General features: G+C 44.8%; 1 protein-coding gene across 3 annotated transcripts in view; it reads left to right on the forward strand.

The window, feature by feature from the left end:
- onecut3a (one cut homeobox 3a) overlaps positions 1-22,795 on the forward strand; it is a 144,324-nt gene that overhangs the window by 67,271 nt on the left and 54,258 nt on the right. Inside the window, exons 2-3 of one of the 3 annotated variants that reach the window (XM_038777941.1) lie at positions 2,214-2,283; positions 15,145-15,195. The exons of 1 other annotated variant lie outside the window; for it this stretch is intronic. In XM_038777941.1, coding sequence (XP_038633869.1) covers positions 2,214-2,283; positions 15,145-15,195 — 121 coding nt within the window. The remainder of the gene's footprint in view (positions 1-2,213; positions 2,284-15,144; positions 15,196-22,795) is intronic. One more of the 3 variants, XM_038777939.1, reaches the window with a different exon arrangement.

Below are 22,795 nucleotides of genomic sequence, written 5' to 3' on the forward strand. Positions count from 1 at the left end.
TGGAGTGGTGTCTTTCCCACCTGGCGCCTCTTTGTTTTCATCATTGAAGGTGTCAGCATGTGATAGGCATCCGGTTGGCAAATTTGCTTCTTTGAACACTGCCGTGTCTGTTACCCTGCTTCAACACTCCCCCCCCCCCCCTCTAATAGCCCCACCTCACATCCCCTAACGTTTACCCACCTCTTGCTCAGCAACCATTGATACTTCTACTGCTTTAGACAGCTCATTAGCAGCGCAAAAGCTTTGAAATGACCGTCATGCCAAGTTTGGCACGTTTGGCTGCTAGCTTTTCACTGCTAGTAATGAAAATGCACTGTCAGTAGCTGCACATTTTAAAGTTCGGCATTCCTCTCACATTTTGGCAGCAAGCTGATCCCCCCCCCCCCCCCCCCCCCCCCGACAAATATTTATTTGCACAGTTTTTCACTGAGCAAATCTACCTTAAGCCTTTTCAAAATTAGTATCACATGTTCATACCCAATTTGTAATTCAGGGAGACTGGTTGAAAAAAAACAGACCCATTACTCAAACTTTCTTTGACCTTTTGCAATCACAAATTGAATGGGCATCTTTGGAATCCTGAAATCCTCAGTATTGGGCTTAACAGAGTGTGGAAATGACTAGTCGTGATATTATTTTGTTCGCAGTTTGTTTCCTTGCTGGTAACAATAGTATTCCTGTGTGCCTCTGTGATGCAAAACCATTTAACAACCTTTTCTGTTACTTTACCAAGCAGAAAGCAAGACAGTGAGGAAAGTTGCCTTTCTTTCCATTTGTTAATTCTAGGGAAATTGTGAACATGTATAAAGTGTGTTTTCATGATTTGACTGCAGTAGCAAACGTAAAACCATCCACTACCATAGTGTTGAGGTGAGTATTCACCTCTCTTGCATGCAATGTTTGTGAGACTAGTATGATGCCTGGATTTTCACCCGCAGCGAAATAAGTTGGTTAATTACTTTCTGATAGAAACAGTACTCCTCTGAACATCACCCACTTTCCTTTGCAAATACATTTCTGTAGTTAAGAACAAAGTCACATTTTATTGTGCTTGTTATGAAGCCAAGCATCCCAAAGTGCTTTACAAAAGGGAAAAGAAAGGGTATAGAGAAGAAGATAGTACAAGTGACTGATGGTGTTGTAGATGAAGATTTTGAGACGACTTGGGAACAGAGGATTTAGAAAGAAAACTGTTAAGAGTGTGGAGCATGATAGCTGTTACTAAATAAGATTCATCTGCCATATGATTGTATTTTTGCCAGATTTCTATTTGTCATTGCTCTCTACCCACCATTTTGCTACTTAGATTTGAGTGAACTTCCTTACTTTCAGAGTAGCAATTGGAAATGACGTGTGAATAATCCCTGCTGGCTAAGGACCTTGGTGGAATATTGCACTGTCATTGAAAAGCAATATACAAACTGCAGTGTTGCCATCCCCTGGCAAGGAAATGCGACCAAGTGGACAAGAATCTTAAATCCAAATTTTAGATCTTCCAAATTGTCCTGATTCAGAATGATAGAGGGTAAAGATAAATTGTGAGTGGACATTATTGAAAAGGCACAGTTAACAAGAGAATGAAAGAAGTAAAAACAGCCAATGGTATCTCTAACTTTTGCCAGTGATTGAATAAGGCTGCACATTGCTGCTATTTCGTGTGTAGAAAATGGAATTTCTTTTGCTTTTGACTCTAACTGAGCCTAACTTAAATTGGTTAGACATGAAGTCAAGTGAATATGGTCAGGACAAAGAAGAGTTGTGAAGACTGAGAGAGGCAAGATAAGTTAATAGTTCACCGAGCATTTAAAATCTTCAAAATACTGAATCGGAATTGCCCGTTGGGAGCACAGGAAAATAAGTGCGAACATTTCATCAAGAAAGAATCTACAACAAACTGTGAAATGAATAGTAAGTGGGCCCAAATGTATATTTGTTTAACCATCACTACCCAGCAATAGATTTTCCACTTTTGATTCACCGCAACTCTTGGCTTCACTTTCTACCAAAACAATTCTTGTTGTATTGCAAGTCACAATAAATGCATGCTTTCGAATTCATCAGTGCTTGAGTAATATATTGTATCATTTATTTGGAATAGCATTTACCCACAGTGCTGTAAAATGCATTGGCACAGCAATAATCAACTGTTAGGGCATTTATTTTGGCTCCATCTATATTTCTTCTGTCACCTGAAATTTGTCCTCCCCATACAGTGTCTACACGGTCTCGCAATGCAAAGAAGTCTTCAGGAGTTGCCACTGGTGTTGTAAAGCACATCCTCAGGTACTGATGAGTCTGAATTTCCCAGACGTTGTATAAAACAAAGTCCTTCAATCGCAATTGACACTATAGAAATGCTCCCCCATGTATTTATATATATATATATATAAAAATTATAAACTGTGCCACACATTCCCCTTAAGTGTATAGCTGATTTTTCTTTTCAAAAACAAATTATACACTTAGCTAGATTGCACAAAGCATAGAGTCTGTCTTGTTAGGCAGTATTAAAGCAAGAGAAAAGTGTTGCTGATGGTGAATATTCATGTCTGAGGAGTAACTGTTACTGAGGAGTTACTGAGCCTAACAACATGAGGGTATAAATACAGTTACCTAGAAGTGATTGTCACCATGAACCTTTAGGTCTGCGCTACTGAATAATTACGGAGCAGTAATTTTGAAAGTAACCTGCATTACATTCTTCCCATATTGCAGCCCACTTGCTAGTCAGGGACAGTGGGTTCTGTGGAGTACAACAGTGAAGGCACATGAGGTTAATTGGTCCTCTTACTGCTGACACTGTACTTCGGAAGCAGTGTCTTCTTCCAGTGTTAACATATTTCACTTGTAAACTATACGCTTTGTTGTAGAGTCTGTTCACTGTTGATGGTAAGGTGAGCTGCTGTTTACTTCATCTGAAACCTATGTTTTCAAGGAGGAAATTGGATTTGGTGTTCCACTATCAGTGCATTTAGCAGAGGAGGCCCAGGTGAAGCGAGAAGACGTCACCTACGGTGTCAGGTGGTACACAGACACATGAGAAATGTTAATGAGCGCGATTTAACATACAAAAACAGAGTCCTGTTTTGGTGTGTAAGCGGGGTGTTTCTCAGTGACTGCAGTGCTAAGAACGACTCCACTATCTAACGGGACACTTCTATTTTTTTGGCCTCTGCGAGGAATGTCCCGCCCAGACCGCACTTACCTCATTTCCTGCACAGACAAGCTCAGCTCATCAGTGCAGAAAGATGAGTCACAGATGGGGGTGCCATTTTTAAATGTCACCCCCTTCTCTCGACCCCGCCCCTCCAGAGACCTCCAGACCACCCCCCTCCCACTTCCCCAATATGTCTCTTAGGGGATTCTTAAGCCCCCCACCCCTTCACCCCACCACTTGAGGGCAGGGCACCCCTGGGCCCGATCCCTGATATGGGCAACCTGTCACCCAGACGCCTTGGCACAGCCAGCCGGCCACCCTGGTCCTCTGCCAGTAGTGCCTCCTGGGCACCCTGGCAGTGCCTGGGAGGCACTTTGGGTGGCAGTGCCAAGGTGCCAGGCTGGAAGTGCCAAGGTGCCCAGGTGGCAGCAGGAATGCCAGGGTACCACCCCGCCCAGAGCCCAACCAGCTGGGGGCCGCCAAAGGCCTAGGAGATCCCTCCCCCAGGTTCCATTATCCTTATCCATGGTCCACATTTGTGTGGACCAGTGCTAAATTGCGCCATGGTGAAGTCTCACAAGTGAGGACATTAGTTCCCAGGCTTCGGGAAAATCCAGTGTAGACATATTTAAATGAGCCTAATGACTCATTTAAATATGTTAATCTGGATCTCGACCTCGCTATGCGAGACCCCGATCGTGACATCTCACGAGATCGCATTAGATCTTGCTAGGCGTTCCGAGTGTCGTAATTCTCGGAAGGGATCTCTCACAAAATGTATGACACTCGGAACACCTCGTGAGATCTAATGAGGTCGCTCAAGAGATTTAGTGGCCTCATCGTGTTAACAAGTTGGATGCGTGAGGCCATTAGATTGTGCCCAATATCTTTGTGGCATTGCCAAGGGCTAATAAAATAATGCCTTTCAATTTGGATTCATCCAGCTCCTTCCAAGCTAGTACTGGGACCATGTCCAGTGTCAGCCATCTTGCTCTTCTCAGATTCATCAAAGAGGCCATTGTGGTGGGTTCTGTGTTATCCGAGTTATTCAAGATCGAAGTGAACTCATCGTCTTCTGCTGGTTCTCTCATGACTGAAGACACCAATGTGAGATCGGCATGGATATCCACAGAACCACAGTCCATGTTGTCATTGTTGGTGCTTGGAGGAACCTCTGCAGTTGCACCCCCTCTGGCCTTCCTCTGGCCCTGTTGGATGTTACAAGTTTGGCATTGATGGTCCTCGAAACAGGCTGAAACAAATTCCAGTGCTTCTCTCCAATTGGCTTCGGTGTTTTCTCAAGAGAGGTGATCTACAGTGCAGAAGTTTGTAAGGATATTTTATTTTAGGGTACCCATGTATCGTTTGTACTGACCACCTTGATGTCATTTGCCCTGAGACTGTTTCCCACAGAAGATCTGCTTGGTGATTCAATCGTGATCCATGTAGGAAATGTGGCCCATCTAAATAAGTTGAATTGTCTGCAGAATATCATAGATACAGATCAACAGGGTCCACAGTTTGATTAGTTTCAAAATGATCAACAGCAGCAACCTGAGAACATTATTTAAAGGGCAGAATGTTACGACCACTCCCGCCAGCACGATTTTCCACTCCTTCCAAAGTGAATGGACTTTTGAATGGCTCACCACATCTTACGCCCCTGCTGTGAAATTCCTCCCAAAGATTTGTTGGCTTTCTTAGAGGTCAAGAGGAATGACCCCACTCAGACCTCTATGCACTATGGATGGTAAAGGATTTGGTTTTCACCATTTCTAGTTGGGATGTGACCACTTGTCTCGAATCATACCAAGTGAATACCTGCTTTCATGGGAGCTCTTATGAGAACTAGCTTAAACATCATTGGTGGCATTCTTATTTGAAAGGGAAGGTTGGCTCCAGGGCTACCCTGTGTGGTAATAGTTCACGCCACCCTTGTGACAACCATGGCAAAGTTAAGCACAGATACAATGAGGCTCATCATGCAGCCAGGACGACTATCAAACATGTCATTGGAACCATAAAGCAATTACTTTTAATATCTCTAACCCAGGTGAGAACTTCGCAGAATAATCTCTGTACTCTGGTCACCTGATTAATTGTCGCTGACTATATTAATTTTCCCTCAAAACAAATTGCACTTTGTTGTCCAGCTCAACCAATCTGGTCAAAGCAGAACCAGATGTTGAAAACGTTTTTAAAAGTTAGCAAGCAAAGCAGTAATTCAGCACGGAAACCAGTGCACCTGGAATTCAAGATACTTCACAAAGTTGCAGCTGCACAACTTCTTCAATCCACATCTACAAAGTCCCCAGGACCAAATTATGTTGCCATCTACATGTGTAGTGCTGATACTTGTCAGGTGTCAGTAATGCAGAATGCCAAGAATTGTTGGTTTACTTGAAGGTGCTGACTATGGTGGCTGTCCATTCATCCAAAACCAGCAGATAAAACAACATGTTTAAATGCTTCACGTACTGTATTTCATTGCATGGGATACTGAGATTTTCTTCTTGAAATTGGGTAGCTGATAAGGCCACGCCTGGAGTATTGTGTGCAGTTTTGGAATCCTTAAGTAAGAAAGGATAGACTTGCCAGAGAGGGAGTTTCGAAAGCTCACCAGGCTGATTCCTGGGATGGCAGGGTTGGCACATGAGGAAAGTTTGGGTTGACTGGGCCTATATTGACTACATAAAATTCTGACAGGCTGGACAGACTGGATGCAGGAATGATGTTCCCCCTGGCAGGGGGAGTCTAGAACAAGGAGTCACTGTCTCATAGGCCATTTAAGACTGAGATGAGGAGAAACCTCTTCATTCAGAGGGTGGTGAACCTGTGGAATTTTCTACCACAGAAGGCTGTGGAGGCCAAATCACTGGATATATTGAAGAAGGAAATATATAGATTTCTAGGCTCTAAAAGTGTCAACGGGTATGGGGGAAGTGCTGGAGTATGGCGTTGAGATAGGGGGTCAGTCATGGTTATGTTGAAGCATAGAACGGGTTTGAAGGGCCAAATGGCCTACTCCTGCTTATATTTTCTATGTTTCTATGTTTAGGATATGGTGGCAGAAAATCGAGAGGTGAAATCTCCTACCATCTGTTCTCCCTAATCATAATTCCACCCCCCAGACCCTGCGGGAGTCATTGTTGGCCATCCCTTCCACTACTTGTAAATGTGAGCAGGCTGAGGGGACCTTTGTTCCTGGTAGATTTTCCTGCCAACCTCGCACTCTCTGGGACAGCCAGGAGAAACCTGATGGTAGCTTTTGGGATGGCAACAGGAAGCTTCCAAAATGTCAAGTTGGACGAAGAGAAACAAGTAATGGCTTCCTCTTCCTCCAAAGATCTATTTTAAGATCTCCATTAAGGCTTGCTACAACCACCTCATCCAAACTTTGTCTTCAGGGCTCACAGCCTTTTCAGTGCCCTCTTCGCCTCTTTGGACGCTGCACCATGCATCACACTACAACACTATCTGGTTTCCCTCTGTTGCCCCAAAGGCTCCTTCTTCTGGGCTGGAGACCCACCAGGATTGTGCCTTGCTTTGAGGATGAGAGGGGCAGGTGAGAATTCCACTCTGCTTCTTTCCCACAAAAAAAGAAAGATATTCAGCCCTTTTTGTGCAATACTGCTTCAATTCAATGCCCTCAACGTTCATTCTTGAGGTGGGCAGCGGGTAGCGCAACTCAGCCTGCTCGCCTTCAGAAGGAAGTACCCATGAAGGTGGGATTTTCATCATGGTGCGGGGGGTGGGAGGGGCAGGGTTTGGGGTTGGTGGTGTGGGCTGCTATTGGGCCAGCCAACCTGGAAAGAAGTTTGGAGGCAACTTCAGGGGCGGCCGAGTGCCTAGGTGGGCTGTTTAAAAGGCCTGCTTTTGTGCTGTGAGACTTCATTCCAGTTAAAGTAAAAATACAAAATCCCTCCAACTCTCACCCCCCACAGAAACTACCCCCCCCCCCACACACACACACACACACACTCACACATCCCATGCCCCATCCATGCCCCCTCGTGACTCCCATCTACCCCCATGATCCCTCATGATCGCATGCCAAGGCGTGTACCCACAATAATCCCTCTGGCCCCTCAAGCTGTGGCACTTCCATGTCTAATGACCCACTGTACACTGTGTAGTCTCAGTGAACCCTATAGTGACAACACAATTGTGAAAAGAAATCTTTAAAAATAGCCATTCATTCACAACTTTCAACTAAGTTAAAACATTCCTTGCATTAGATGGCAATAAAAGTGTCAATCATCCAAACCCTTTAAAGTTTCAATCGCTGCAGCTGCAAGCACTTGAAGCAGAAACCTCAACCGTGTGTAAATAAACATTGTGCAACTGACAGCAGAGATCAGAGAGTCAAAGTTGTCAACCAAACAATGTCTTCTCAGGGGTTCAGGTATGTTAAGACTAATGGATTTTTGGCTCTCAACCAAGCCTCATCATGGATTCTTGGCTGAGAACCCACACATCTATTAGAGTGTTTCAAGATCAATGCACACGGAAGCGCCACAGTTCACAAGGGCCATTGGTGATGGGTGGAAGGGCATAGCTTGACAAAGGGTTAATGAGGGGCCATGGTGGGTATGTGGGTGGAGGATGATACCTTGGCAAAGGGGCATGAGGGTTCATGAGGGGTTGTTTGGAGAGGCATACCTTAGAATGGGGGATGGGGGGGATGAGAAGAATATTTTGAATTTACCTTTTAAAAGGCTACCTCATGCAAACTATAGTTCAAGACACCTGTGCTGTGAAACATAAGTCCGTGAAAAGCAGGCCCAACTCCATGAAAATTGCAGTGGACTAAGACACGGCTATTGCTGCAATGGAGCCAACCAGGTCGGGAGTGCAGGCTGCAGGTTTTTGCTTTGAATCAGCCCGCACCCTTAAAATCCAGTCCCAAAAATCGGAAGCCCAGGGAATCCCGACTCAGTGAAAATCCACCCCAATATGAAACAGACTTTCATTAGAATACTATTACATGACATAAATTTAGGACTTGCCCTGGGTTGAGAGTAGAGTTGTAGGTTCAGCAATCCTTTCTTTTGATGTTCTTTACCAATGATAGGAACACAGGAACAGTAATCCAGTTAGCCTCATGACCTTGTTCTGTCATTCAATGAGATTGTAACTGATCTGTGACCTAACTCCATATACGTGTCTTTGCCCCATATACTTTAACAGTTTTGGTGAACAAAAATCTATCTATCTCAGTTCAACAATTGATCAGAGCATCAATTGCCATTTGCGGACGAGAGTTCCAAACTTCGACCCCACTCTAAATTTTAGATTATGACCTGGAATCCTGGTCTCCAAACCAGCAGAAACAGTTTCTCTCCATCGGTTCCCCCTAATATCTTGAAAACATCAATCAAATCACCCTTTAAGCTTCTAAAGTCCAGGGAACACAACCCTAGTTTGTTTAATCTTTCCCTGCATTTAAACCCTGCGGGTCTAGATATCATTCTGGTAAATCTACGCTGCACTCCTTTTAAGTCCAACATATCCTTCCTAAGGTGAGATGCCCAGAATTGCTCTAAATATTCCAGGTTATGGTCTAACAAGGAAGATTTGTCTTCTTCAAAAGGAGTCAGGATCTTAACTTGCTGTGGACTATCACTAGTGTGAATCTTTAGCAACAATTACGGCGCACCTTTGTCTCCAACCGAAAAGCTGCATAAAAGGGGATTAATGTACATAGAACAGTGACATTACCTTGCAGCTCCAGGGGCATTTGCATTCCATGATTTGTTGACGTACATTTCTTACTTTATTTTTCAGATTTTCACATGAGGGTTTCAACCAACTCCCTTTCAAATAGTTGTAAAAGACCCCACAGGTACATTTCCAAAAGTGCGAGCGTACTCAGTGACCTGGCCAACACGTTTTCCTGAACCAACATCATGAAATCATAAACGGTCATTACTGTTTGTGGGGCCTTGTTGTGTACAAATTGGCCTCCACAGTTCCTACATTACAACATTTCAAAAATTGCTTCATTGACTGTAAGCTGCTTTGAGATATCTTGAGGTCATGAAAGGCACTACATAAATGCAAGCTTTTTTTATTTTCTCTGGTGTTAAAAAGTTTCTTGCTGTGTACACAGCTGATCAAAGAACGTTTTTAATAGCAGTTATTGAAAACAAGTCAAACGCCCCATTTAAACGCCCCATTTCCTTGGCCTCCTTTTATTACAGCAGGTTGCCTATTTTTACTCTTTTATTATAGTATTGATTGGTTAAATTTTTAGCAGGGCCAATTTTTGTGTTTCGGGCATTGGAACACATGAACTGAAGACAGGAGCAGGAGTAGTCCATTCGGCCCTTCGAGCCTCTTCCACCATTTGATGAGATCATGATGATGATGTAAAGTAGCTAAGCTTGGACATCTTTTTCTTCCTGATGGTTAGCTCCTATTGTTCTTTGATGCTGCATTTATTACTTGTGGCTGGGTGAGAGGGGGGGGGGGGGGCTGATGTGGGTATGGTAGCTGTTGAATTCACAGTCTCAGAAACTTCCAGTCAGTAATCTAACACCTGCTCAGGAAACCTGGATTTTCTCACTTTGCAATCCTTCACTTGTTTAGCAGGTCTGCCTTAATAAGCAGTTGCCCGAGCTTCCAAAAGCCGTTTCAGCTGTTGTTTTAACCACATCTCAAACTAACAGTCTCCGGACTGTTATTAACCCAAGCAGCTTCCACAATTGTGTCTTTTTAACTGTAGCTGAATTTAGCTTCCTCATTGACTTGGGCTCAGTAACTCCATAAAATCAGTCCCCCAATAATATTATTAGAAATTACAGAATAATTACGAGATTCAAACAAAGTTCAAACACATTTAAACAGATATTATGATACTTAATGGTCTAAATTTCACAAAAGGAATTGGCAATACCATTCTCTCTTTAGAGAACTTAGAAGGAGGCATGAGCTCACAATAGATTTGGAATCCAAATTGGAATTGTATGCAAAAATCAGATTTTGGCCTGGTTTAGACCAGTTCTTTTAAATTACGGGAATTTGCCATGTTAAAATCCACCTAGCAAATTTATGGTGAATATTATTAGCACTGCAGTAAAGCAAACTGCGAGCTCTGTTTCTCCCTGATACTGCAGTGCCGAAAGACAGGAAATTATGTTTTTAAAAGATAGCCTGTGAGCATTTATTGTATCTGCCTCAGTAGTCAGAATATTGTATATGTTTATTTTGAGGGAATAGGAGTGATTGTTGGAGCGTCTGATTCAGAATACGGAACCCTTCTCATTTGAAGCTGTTTAATTTTTCCAGTTTTACTTTTGCGATTATTTTCGAATATCTCCTCCCTCCCGCATCTGCTCAGTTCAAAGGGCAAAATGATCCTTACTTATTTTGTTCACACCCCCCCCCCCCCCCCCCCCCCCCCCCACCCCAGCAAGTGCATTTTAGTGATGTGTCAAGGAACTCCTAGGTTAGCTATTCAAGCTTTTACAGGGAGTTTAGCATTAATGCCATTTGAATGTTAAGTTCTATGGCGGTGGGGCGGCACGGTAGCGCAGTGGTTAGCACTGCTGCTTCATGGCGCCAAGTACCCAGGTTCAATCCCGGCCCCGGGTCACTGTCCGTGTGGAGTTTGTACATTCTCCCCGTGTCTGTGTGGGTCTCACCCCCACAACCCAATGATGTGCAGGGTTATTGGATTGGCCACACTAAATTTACCCCTTAAATGGGAAAAAAAGAATAGGGTACTCTAAATTTATTTTTTAAACGTTCTATGGCGGTGTTGTGGGTAGCTATTGATGTGAAATTGTCAGTTTCCATAGGAATTTTGGGATGATTGTGCATTCCCATGTATTTCCCAGGTGTTGTGGAGAACAGTTGTCCAGCCAGTAAGTCCATTTTGGTTGTGAAATTGGAAATGGTTTTCTATCCAACATGGTAATCTGCTGGCCTCCCTGATGATGTTGATAATGGCTGTCCATTCAAAGCTTTGGTCTCCCTGATATTATTAGTTAGCATAGTTTTTGTTTTGTAAATTTAGAGTACCCAATTCATTTTTTCCAATTAAGGGCCAATTTAGCATGGCCAATCTGCCTAGCCTGCACATCTTTGGGTTGTGGGGGCGAAACCCACGCAAACACGGGGAGAATGTGCAAACTCCACACAGACAGTGACCCAGAGCCAGGATCGAACCTGGGACCTCGGCGCCGTGAGGCTGCAGGGCTAACCCACTGCACCACCGTGCTGTCCTTTAGTTAACATAGTTGCCCATCAAATATGTTACTATCCCTGGTGGTTTTGTTGTTCATTAGTCAGCCAATATCTGAACCCCTTTGGTGTTATTGATCACAATGGTTGACCATCTAATCTGGCAACATTCCTGGTGCTATTGACAATGACTGGGCACACAACACGTCAGCCTCCTTGGTATTTCTAAGGGTGGTTAGCCATTCTGTCAGTTTCACTGGTGGCCTTTGGGTAGCTGCCCATGTAAGTTGCCTGTTTCTCTTGTGGTTAGTAGACGTTTGATATGTTTCAAACGTGGATTGTTTGAAACCTGAGATACAAATCCAAATCTGATTCCAAACTCCAAATAAGTAAGAATTCTCTATGCTTCAAAATATGACATCTTGACTGACTATCGAGCTATTAATGGACAGCGAGTTGTTAAAGTGAGACGCTACGTTGAGAAAAGCAGTGTTGTGAAACTCCAGACATTTACATTGGAACAATGATAAAAATTATGCGCAGTAATAGATTCCCGTATCCAGCTGACAGATATGCAGTCACAGAAAGTGTGTCCACCTTCACTAACCTTTATAGCCTGCATATACAAGTGGGATATAAACTTACTCTTAAATAGAGTGGACTGTACACCGGTATCTCTCATTTTGACTGTAGTGATATCTGCAAATTGAAACATCTTGTCAAAAATTTAAAACTATGTTTATTATAAATACTGTGATACAGTTTATAGGGTAACTAAATGTAAATTATAATTATAGTTGAGCTGAAAGATCACACCCGTCCCGGAAAGAGAAATTTATTTGTTAAATTTAGAGATGTAAAATATAACTTTTTCTTTCTGTGTAGGTTTTGTTGTTGACTTGCAAATTTTATTCAGATTTATTTTATTTTTACAATTTATCTTTTGTAATTTCACCCTTCCAACTTTTCCTCCCTCTCCCAGAGTTCCCCTCAGTTGTTGGCCATTCTTCTAGGTCCAAACGGAGCAATGATCCCGATGGGTATCACTCCTCAACTGAGCCACTTGACTGATCCTCGAGAAGAAGTCCAAGTTTGTATTTCATTGCAAACTGACATTTGATCTTGGGTGGCCTTGTTGATAGTGTAATTCACCTCGCTACATAAGCTTTTGAACACAAAGGCCTCTCCACTCTCTTCATGAGGGGTTATTTGTGGATCTTTATGCTTGGAAAAATTACTCCTGGCCACATCATCCTCTGTTTAATTCTCAATCTAATCTACTTTGTTCAGAGTACTCACTTCCAAAGTACTATTCTATAACTCATCCAGAGAAGGAGTAGTATTTTATAACCATTTTATAAATGTATGTTTTGAAAAATATATCCGTGATAAGCATTTTGCCAGTGAGATGCCTGTCTAATAATTGGTCAATAAACACTGCAGGAAAAAGAAGAAATCATGTTCCATTCTATTACCAGTTCAATCTCTGTAGGATGAAGAAGTGGTTGGTGAGAGGTGGACAGCAGCTCACCTTTCTAAGGATTTTGATGTGCTAAAGGAGGTTGAGAGAGCATCAAGGATGACATTAGTACTCAAATACAACACAGAAATAAACTGATAGAATTGGACTTGCTCTCAATGAAGAAAAGAGTTGGAAAGAGGATATTACATATGTCTACAAAATTGGATTGGATTTGTTTATTGTCACATGTACCGAGATACAGTGAAAAGTATTTTTCTGCTGGCATCATTAAGTACATGGGAAGAAAAGGAAATAAAATAAAATACATAATAGGGAAACACAAGGTAGACAATGTAACTATGTAAGCACCGGCATCAGATGAAGCATACAGGGGTGTAGTGTTAATGAGGTCAGTTCATAAGAGGGTCAAAATGTTGGGAAGCTGCAGACGATAAAATAATTGCAGGCAAATTTGTGTTCATCAATTTGATTAACGAATAAGAACTTCCTCCTGTTATTGAGACATCAATCAGTTTAGAATAATTGAGTACTTCTTTTAAGTAACAGTGAGAAAAATGTACAGTTGTGGGAATATATTGTACGGTCATCAGATCACATTGTTGAGTGTAATTTCCAGATATGTAGATTAACAGAAACTTTTCCATGAAATGAGAGATCTGTAAAATATTTTTTTACCAAAAGGAGATTGTGTCATTAGTTCATTTAGAAAGAAGTTGAATGGGTAACCTATTGTGAAAGTGATTGAAGGCTGTAGGGATAAAATACAGTGTGGAGTAGTTTGGGCCAATATCACTCTGGGACATAAAATTGTTCATGATTTATTAGTATCTGTGATAACACTTAATTGATGCTCTCCAGGTTTTTGCTGAATTGCCTTGAATGGGGGAATAATCACTGTGGTTTTCCTTGTGATTATTTACCTCCTACATAAGATAAGAACAGTTAGGCGGGTGCATGACGGTGTTACATTTGTATGGTCCGTTGGACCAAGTCAGTTTCGTTTGGCAAGTGGTTAATCTCCGACCTTTGCAGGTTCCTTTATCTAATGTATTGCTCTTCAATAAGGGGAGATTACTTTCTCTCTGCACTGCAACATTTTAAAATATTATAAGTTTATGATATTAATGCACACAATGCACAGAGAAGATCTCCATCATCACCTCCTTCTCCCGCATGTTTCCCCAACCGAAGGTTTTGGTTCATGTTGCTGTTGACGTGATTATTAAGAAATGTGCAGGAACAGCATACTCAATCTTCAATTTCCCCTCTCTCCCTCTGAAATCTCCTAGATGCCTCATCAGAGACAGCGAATTTAATCTATTTAGGAGTACACTGTTTTTTTTCCCACAAAGAAAATTTATGTGGCCAAACTCTGTATTGGCCAACTGCATTTTGCTTCAGATTTCAGCAAAACTGTCCATAACAAAAAGTGGTCTTTCAGCTCACCTACGTTATCAATTAGGTTTAGTTGTACTGTACCTGAAATTCAAAGAGAATGTGCTTTCTCTCTGTACATGCACTGATAGTAAGCACATCAACCCCAAAATATCTTGATCTTAGTTAGCCCACTTCGAAAACGTGAAAATTTGTGGTTGATTTCTTGCTTTGGAGAATTCTTTGGTTTTGTTTCATAAGCGGTCTGGGGCAGGGACTGGTGTGAGAGAAAGAGAGAGAGAGAAAGGAATCATCAAACATAGCAAAAACAATTACCAAGCATTGAAAGAAGAGTTGAAATTTCTCCAGTAGACAGGGGAAAATATAATAACCCTTAAGTCAAAAGCCTTAGCAATATGAGTCATTTTAATTTGAAGGTAAACCTATATTAAATGTACCTTGTGGAACCAGGTTACCATGATGAAGTCTTGCTTTATTTCCAAAATCTTGAATACCTCAAGTTAGGAAGCATAGAAGAAACAGTTTAATTGTTAAGAATTTGAAATGTAGAATTTTCTGTAATTTCCTTGTACACGATCAATTGAATTTATTTATATTGGCCATAGGGAGTGTGTCACTTGGAACTTTGCTTGCTCCTTCAATTAAGACAACTACATTTAAGTGAAGGTTGATGTACAGATTGCATTTAAAAGTGACCTGACATGCTGTTTACCAGCAGTGTGCTAGGCAAGCTTTCATTGTGTAAGATAAACGGTTTGGCATTCTTGAAGGTTAAATGGTTGTTTCCTCTAGTGTGCTCTCTGAATGCGAATACAACCTTTTATTTTATGTACAAGCTAAACTTTTCTGTCACTAATTTTTTTTCCCTCTTCTCATCCTTCCTCCTGTACATGACTACTCACACTGTATGCTGATCCTCCAGCCGGAAGAGTGGGCCGACAGGATTTAAAATCCTCCACGGTAGAGACGAAAGGTACGGCAGATGTTCACATTGGTCTGGTTTGCTTAAATAACCAGTCCTGTCGGTCCAGTCAATTATATTGTTGCCCAGACCAGACTGAGATTATAATGATATAATAAGAAATTGTTTTCTTTTGTATTTTACCCCGTCGCAAACAAACCAATGGGGCCACAAGGATTCTTATAGGTTTCTGTAATACATCCTGTAGGATTTCAGTCAAGTTTTGAAATAAGTTTGAAAGAAACGCTTGAGAGGATCATTGACAATTTACAATACTGTGGGATTTTGCAAAGTTAGTGGTTTTTCATTATTGAAAAATACTACCGCATTGCCTACAAATATGATTACTGGGTGCTACTCATTTGGTCCTTAGATCTGTATGTTTGCTCGATGCTATAATTTCCATTTGCTCTCTCAGATAAATGTATTTGTTCATCAGCCTCATTAAAAGTGCACATTACCTTCCTGACTGCCTCCAGACTTTCCTGGGTCTGGTCAGGGATCTGGTCTACTTTATCAATAAGTGTAAATTTCTAAATCCTATCTGTTTCATACTCTCTTTTTCGTTAACCCTCTCCAACACAGTGATTGACATATGACTCACCATTCACATTGCATGATAAAGCCCTTCATAAACCAATCACCAATCCTTGCAAAGATCCAAAGTACTTGCCATGTTATTGCAAACTGACAAATAAAAGGGGAAGGTCATACTTAGATGAACATAATCTTGTCTATTTGTGTCACTAAAATTTTATATTCCTGCTCATCGACATTATTAATATGTGGACGATAGATCAATAGGTACTATATGAAGAATGGTGAGTGGGTGAAAGAGGTTTTGATACCGATAATCCACTAAGGCATAAAATAGGGATTATAAGGTGTTCTATTTTCAAACTATTATAGCTGTTTATCCTATGGTATTATGAGTACAGTTATTAGGCAACACATGAGGACATATAGACATCACATTTTCTTGAATATAGAAATTGTCACAAACGGTGGGGAATGAAGCACTATTCACAATCCAGAAATGGTACCTTAGCAACTGAACTGCGTTAAGTGGATGGCCAGCCACTGGGACAGATGCTGACTTCGGTATAACCATTGAAGCCATCACAATGCACCAGGAAAATCAATACACATCAGAATGTCATTCAATGCACGTTGAAGTCATCCTATTTAGTTGCTGGTGCATGATTGCATCCTGGTCTCCTCCTTCCAGTCCACTCCACGGAAGGTGCTTACAACTAGGTGCAGAAGGGCATACGTCAAGGGTCCTCCTGAATTTTGGAGGTCCTCCATATAGTTCATCGAGTTCTGGTACCATGAATGATGTGATGTCATTTAATATGCCTTGTTGCAACAAGGACTTCGACACACAAGTGCTACCTGATGCAATTCAATCTGGTCTAACAAGTGCCTTCAATTGTTAGACTGATCACTATCTGTTGAAAATTACTCTCATCTACTGTTTATGGCGAGGTGGGGGAGGAATAACAGGTGGGCATTGTGTGGGGATAAGAACAAGCTTCCCTGCGAATGGTTCAGTCTGCTGTTTTACCATTGTTAAAGAGATTGCAGTGTGTGCAAGCGAGTAGTGAAGGAGAGGAGGAAAAATCAACTACTTTTATTTTCTTATGTAACTATTGAAAATGGAAACTAAAGACTGTCCTGATTATTGTTTAATTGCAGAAAAAATCCTCCTTAGTAGTTATAAGATTGGTTGCTTTCTGTAGCAAGTCTGAATTATTTACTAGCAAGCAAGCCTGATCATTGAGGTACAAGGAAATCTGGAGCACAGACACAGACGGCATTGTACATATCCCAGAGGAGCATTTTCCTCTGTGGGAAGCAAAACATTTGCCTCTTCTTTTTTTACATAAATTTGGAGTACCCAATTATTTTTCTTTTCCAATTTAGTGTGGCCAATCCACCTAACCAGCACATCTTTGGGTTGTGAGGGTGATACCCACGCAGACATGGGGAGAATGTGCAAACTCCACACGGACAGTGACCCAGGGCTGGGATTCGAACCCGGGTCCTCAGCGCCGTAGTCACAGCGCTAACCACTGCACTACATGCCTCCCCACCTCTTCTGACTCCAGTGCAAAAGCTGTCTCTTCAAATGGTGACATGCAATTATTTTTTGTCAAAAGGATAGTTTTCAATATTGTTTCTTCCAATTATAGCAAACACCACCACACATTGAAGAGGCAAAGTGTATAATCTTTCATCATTGACATTCTAGTTCTGTCATACAAAATAAGAAAGAAATGGGTTGTAAGTATTTGTTTTATAATAGAGCAGTTTTTTTTCCATCTTTTTTAAACGCATTTTATTCAAACTTGTATCAAAGTAGCAAATAAACACCCCGGGAAATATTCTTCCCAACAATCAACTGTACAGTTTGTACCGATTTTTCTCCATTTTCACCCCCCTCTCTCCCCATCACCCCCCCCCCCCCCCCCACCCCCCTACCCCCTGTGACGAACAGCTCCTCAAACACGGTTACAAACATCCCCCACCTTTTTTCAAACTTCCCTGCTGAGCCCCTTAACTCACACTTTATCTTATCTAACCGCAGGAAGTCATACAGGTCACCCAACCCAGCTGCTACCCCCGGTTACGATGCCGACCGCCACTTCAGCAAAATTCGTCGCTGTGCAATCAGAGAGGCGAAGGCCAAGACATCGGCCTTCCTCCAATGCACGAGCTCCGGCTTCTCTGAAACCCCAAATGTCGCCACCAAAGGGTCCGGGTCCACTCCCTCCTCCACTATCCTGGCTAAGACCGCGAACATTCCTGCCCAGAATCTTCCCAATTTTTCACAACCCCAAAACATGTGCGCATGATTCGCTGGCCCCCACTCACACCTCTCACACTTATCTGCTACCCCCTGAAAGAACCCACTCATTCTCGTCCGAGTCATATGCACCCTGTGCACCATCTTAAACTGTATCAGGCTCATCCTTGCACAAGAGGAGGTCCCGTTTACCCTTTGCAGTGCCTCACTCCATACTCCCCAATTGATTTCCATTCCCAACTCCATTTCCCATTTCTCCTCGATCGACACCACCCGGTCACCTCCCTGCTCCCCCAGCCACTTATATATCCCCAATTCTTCCCTCCCCTTCCACATCTGGAAGCAGCAGTCGCTCCAGCAGGGTGCATCCCGGCAATCTAGGGAACCCCTTCCAGACCTTTCGTGCAAAGTCCCTCACCTGTAGATACCTGAACTCACTACCCTTCGGCAGCTCTTCCCTCTCCTGAGCTCCTCCAGGCTGGTGAACTCTTCCTCCAAATATAAATCCCTCACCTTGACCAGCCCCACTTCCCTCCACCTCCCGTATACTCTATCCATATCCCCGGCTCAAACCCATGATTCTCGCACAGCAGCGTTAGCACTGACATCCCTTCCACCCGAAAATGCCTCCTCAGCTGATTCCATATCTTCACCGTGGACTGCACCACCAGGCTCCCTGAATACCTACTCGGAGCCATTGGCAATGCTGCCATCACCATAGCCCTCAAACTAGAGCCCTTACAAGATTCCTCCTCCATCCTAACCCACTCTGCCCCTTCTCCTTCCCACCACGGTCACACCTTGTCCACATTTGCCGCCCAATAATAATGAAGCAAGTTTGGCAACGCCAACCCCCCCTGCTGCCTCTGCCTCTGTACCAGGGTCCCCCCCACCCTCGGCACCTTCCCCGCCCATACAAAGTCAGAGATGATTGTGTCCACTTTCTGGAAAAAAGTGTTGTTGGCATAAAGATCGGGAGAGCCTGAAAGATAAACAAGAACCTCGGCAGAATATTCATTTTCACCACTTGGACCCTCCCCGCCAACGTTAAGTGCAGTGTATCCCACCTCCTCAGATCCTTCCTGGCCTCCTCCACCAGCTTTGTTAAGTTCCACTTATGGAGCCTCGTCCATTCCCTCGCTACCTGAATCCCCAAGTACCTAAACCTATCCCTCGCTACCGTAAATGGCATCCCCCCCTAAATTTGCCTGCTGCGCCAGCTCATTCACCGGGAATACCTCTATTTACCTACATTCAGCTTGTATCCCGAGAACCCTCCAAACCTCCCCAACAGGCCCATAATCCTTCCCCTACTCTCCAATGCATCCGAAACATACAGCAAGAGGTCATCGGCATAGAGCGACTCCCGATGCTCCTTCTGTCCCCTCATTACCCCCTGCCACTCTGCCGACCCCCTGAGAGCCATCGCCAATGGCTCTATGGCCAGCGCAAACAGCAGCGGCGACAGCGGGCACCCCTGCCTCGTAACCCGGTGTAAGTCAAAGCTTTGTGAGCTCATATCATTCGTTCTCACCCTCGCACTTGGCACCACATACAGCAACCGCACCCATGCCACAAATCTCGGCCCAAACCCAACCCTTCCCAAAACTTCGAACAAGTACCGCCACTCCACCCGACCAAATGCTTTCTCCGCATCCATGGACACCACCACCTCCGGTACCAGAGCTCTCAATGGATTCATCGCCACATTCAACAGCCGTCTTATATTACTCGCGAGCTGCCTGACCTTCACGAAGCCTGTTTGATCTTCTGCAACCACCCCCGGGACTCAATCCTCAATCCTGCCCGCCAACAACTTAGCCAATACTTTCACATCCATGTTCAATAGTGATACGGGTCTATACAACCTACATTCCACCTTCATACCCCTGATACTATCCAGCACCTCCCTCAGCCCCAGGGGCTCCTCCAATGCCTGCCTCTTTGCTTCCTCCACCTGGGGAAATTACAGCTCGTCCAGAAACCACCCCATGTCCCCCTCCTCTCCTCCTGGGTCTGCCTCATAAAGCCCATGGTAATACTCTCGAACAGTAATCCCAGATTTGGCCACGTACCAGTTGATCATGGGAGGAGATTTTAACTGTGTCCTGGAGCCAAGGGTGGATAGATCGAGCCCCAGGACGATGGGCAGGGTGCGAATGGCAAGGGAGCTGGGGTAAATGCCTAATTTATCTTCCCTGGCTCTGACACCACATCCCCAGCCCGGACCTTCAATATTTCCCTGGACGCAGCCTGCCTCCGCAGCTGGTGCGCCAGCATGCGGCTCGCCTTCTCCCCATACTCGGATTGCACCCCTCTTGCCCTACGCAGTTGCCTTACCACCCTCCCCGTTGTCAGCCTGTCAAATTGCCCCTGCAACTTTTTCCTCCTCGCCAATCCCTCCACGGTGGGCACCTTCGAATATTCCCTGTCCACCTCCACCATCTCACTCACTAGACGGTCATGTTCCGCCCTCCTTTCCTTATTCGCACAAACCGTAAATTAGATCATTTCTCCCCGGACCACTGCCTTCAGTGCTTGCCAAAAAATGCCCGCCAACACCTCCCCATTCTGATTGAGCGCCACATAATCCCTAATCGCCAACCGCACTTTATCACAAAAACCTCTGTCCGCCAACAACCCTGAGTCAAACCTTCACCCCGGCCTCTGCTCTCGTCCCGTACTGAACCGAATATCCAGCCAGTGGGGTGCATGGTCTTAGATAACTATCCCCGCATTCTCTGCCCCCTCCACCCCAACCAAAATCTCCCGACCTACTACGAAGCGATCAATCCTCGAATACACCTTATAGACGTGTGAAAAGAAGGAATACTCCCTTCTCCCTGGGTTCTGAAAGCGCCATGGATCCACCATACCCATCCTCTCCATAAACCCCTCCCCCAGCTCCCTTGCCATTCGTACCCTACCCATCGACCTGGGGCTCGATCTATCCACCATCGGCTCCAGGACAGAGTTAAAATCTCCTCCCATGATCAACTGGTACGTGGCCAAACCCCCCTCATAAAACCCAGATCATCCCAATTTGGGGCATACACATTTACCAACACTACTGGTGCCCTTTCCAATACCCAACTCACAATCACATTATCTCCCACCTGGATCACTCACCTCCTTTGCTCTCATGGATCCCAATATTTTTGCTCATTAAAATCGCATACACAGCTCGATTTCAAATCAAACCCCGAGTGAAAAACCTGCCCATCCCACCCCTTCCTTAACCTAACCTGGTCCTTCACATGGAGGTGAGTCTCCTGCAAAAAGACAACCCCCGCTTTCAAGCTCCTGTGGTGCGCGAACACCTGCGAACATTTAACCGGCCCATTCAGTCCCAGGGCGTTCCACGTTACCAACCTTACTGGAGGCTTGCGCCTCCAATCCCCTCTACTGTCCATCATCTTCGCCACTTAACTCCTGCCCCTTTAATTCCACTCTGTACCTAGCCCATCCCAGATGGCCCCTTTCTTCGCCCTGGACCATGTCATCTCTCACCCCCTGCCGCGTCGCAGAAACCCCCCCCCCCTGCTTTTCCGGACCATTACATAGTGCCAGCGTCCCGATTCCCAAGCATTGTCCACTCAGTTCTCCCCCAGTTTATGCTCCTTAATGAAGCCTTCGGCCACTTCTGGGGTCTCAAAATAATACTCCCGGCCTCCGAACGTCACCCATAATTTCTCCGGCTCGAGCACCCCAAACCTGATCTGCCGCTGGTGCAGCACTGCCTTGGCATTGTTGAAACCTGCCCGTCATTTTGCCAACTCGGCTCCGATGTCCTGATAAATCCAGACGTTATTTCCCTCCCAGTCGCAGCTACGCTTCTCCCTGGCCCACCGTAGAATTTTCTATTTCTCCACAAATTTATGGAGTCTCGCGATCACCGCCCACGGCGGCTCCCCAGCTCTAGGCTTTTGCCTCAGAGACCTATGTGCTCGGTCCATTTCAGGGGCCTTATCTAGCACCCCTTCTGCCACCAGTCATGCCAGCATCCTCGAGACGTACCTCGTGGCACTCACACCTTCCACTCCTTCAGACAGGCCCACTATTCGCAGGTTCTATGGGCGGAATTCTCCGCAACGGCCGACGCCATTGTGAAACCCGGTGTGTTTCACGACGGCATCGGAGGCCGTTCCTCGACCCCTATTCTCCCCCCCCTCCGGGAGGCTTGGAGCGGCATTTCGTGAAACTCGGCCAAATGACGTCAGCTGCGCATGCGCGGTTGCCGTCTTCCCCTCCGCTGCCCCGCAAGACGTGGCGGCTTGATCTTGCGGGGCGGCAGAGGGGAAAGAGTGCGTCTCTTGGAGACACCAGCCTGACGATCGGTGGGCACCAATCGCGGGCCAGTCCCCTCCCGAGCACGGCCATGGTGCTCGATCCCCTCTCCGCCCCCCACAGGCCCCAAACTTACCTTTCGCGCTATGTTCACGCCGGCAGCGACCAGGTGTGGTTGACGCCGGCGTGAACAGGTCGGGAATGGCAGGCCGCTCGGCCCATCCGGGCCAGAGAATCGCGGGTCGCCATGAGAAACGGCGACCCGCGATTCTCCGAGCGACGTGTCGCAAAACGCGACACGCCATTTTGGGGGGCTGGGAGAATCGCGGGGGTTGCCAGAGTGGCCCTCCCGCGATTCTCCCACCCGGCCTGGGGAGCGGAGAATCGCGCCCTACCTTCTCGAGGCATTCTCCTGCTCCTCCACCTTTGCCCTCAGCATTTTACAAAGGTCTCCTAGGAGCCCCACCTCCGCCTCCAGAGCCACCACACGATCACTGTGGTCCGAGATCACTCCTT

This window comes from Scyliorhinus canicula, chromosome 18, assembly GCF_902713615.1.
Source record: "Scyliorhinus canicula chromosome 18, sScyCan1.1, whole genome shotgun sequence".
Classification (NCBI taxonomy): Eukaryota; Metazoa; Chordata; class Chondrichthyes; order Carcharhiniformes; family Scyliorhinidae; genus Scyliorhinus; species Scyliorhinus canicula.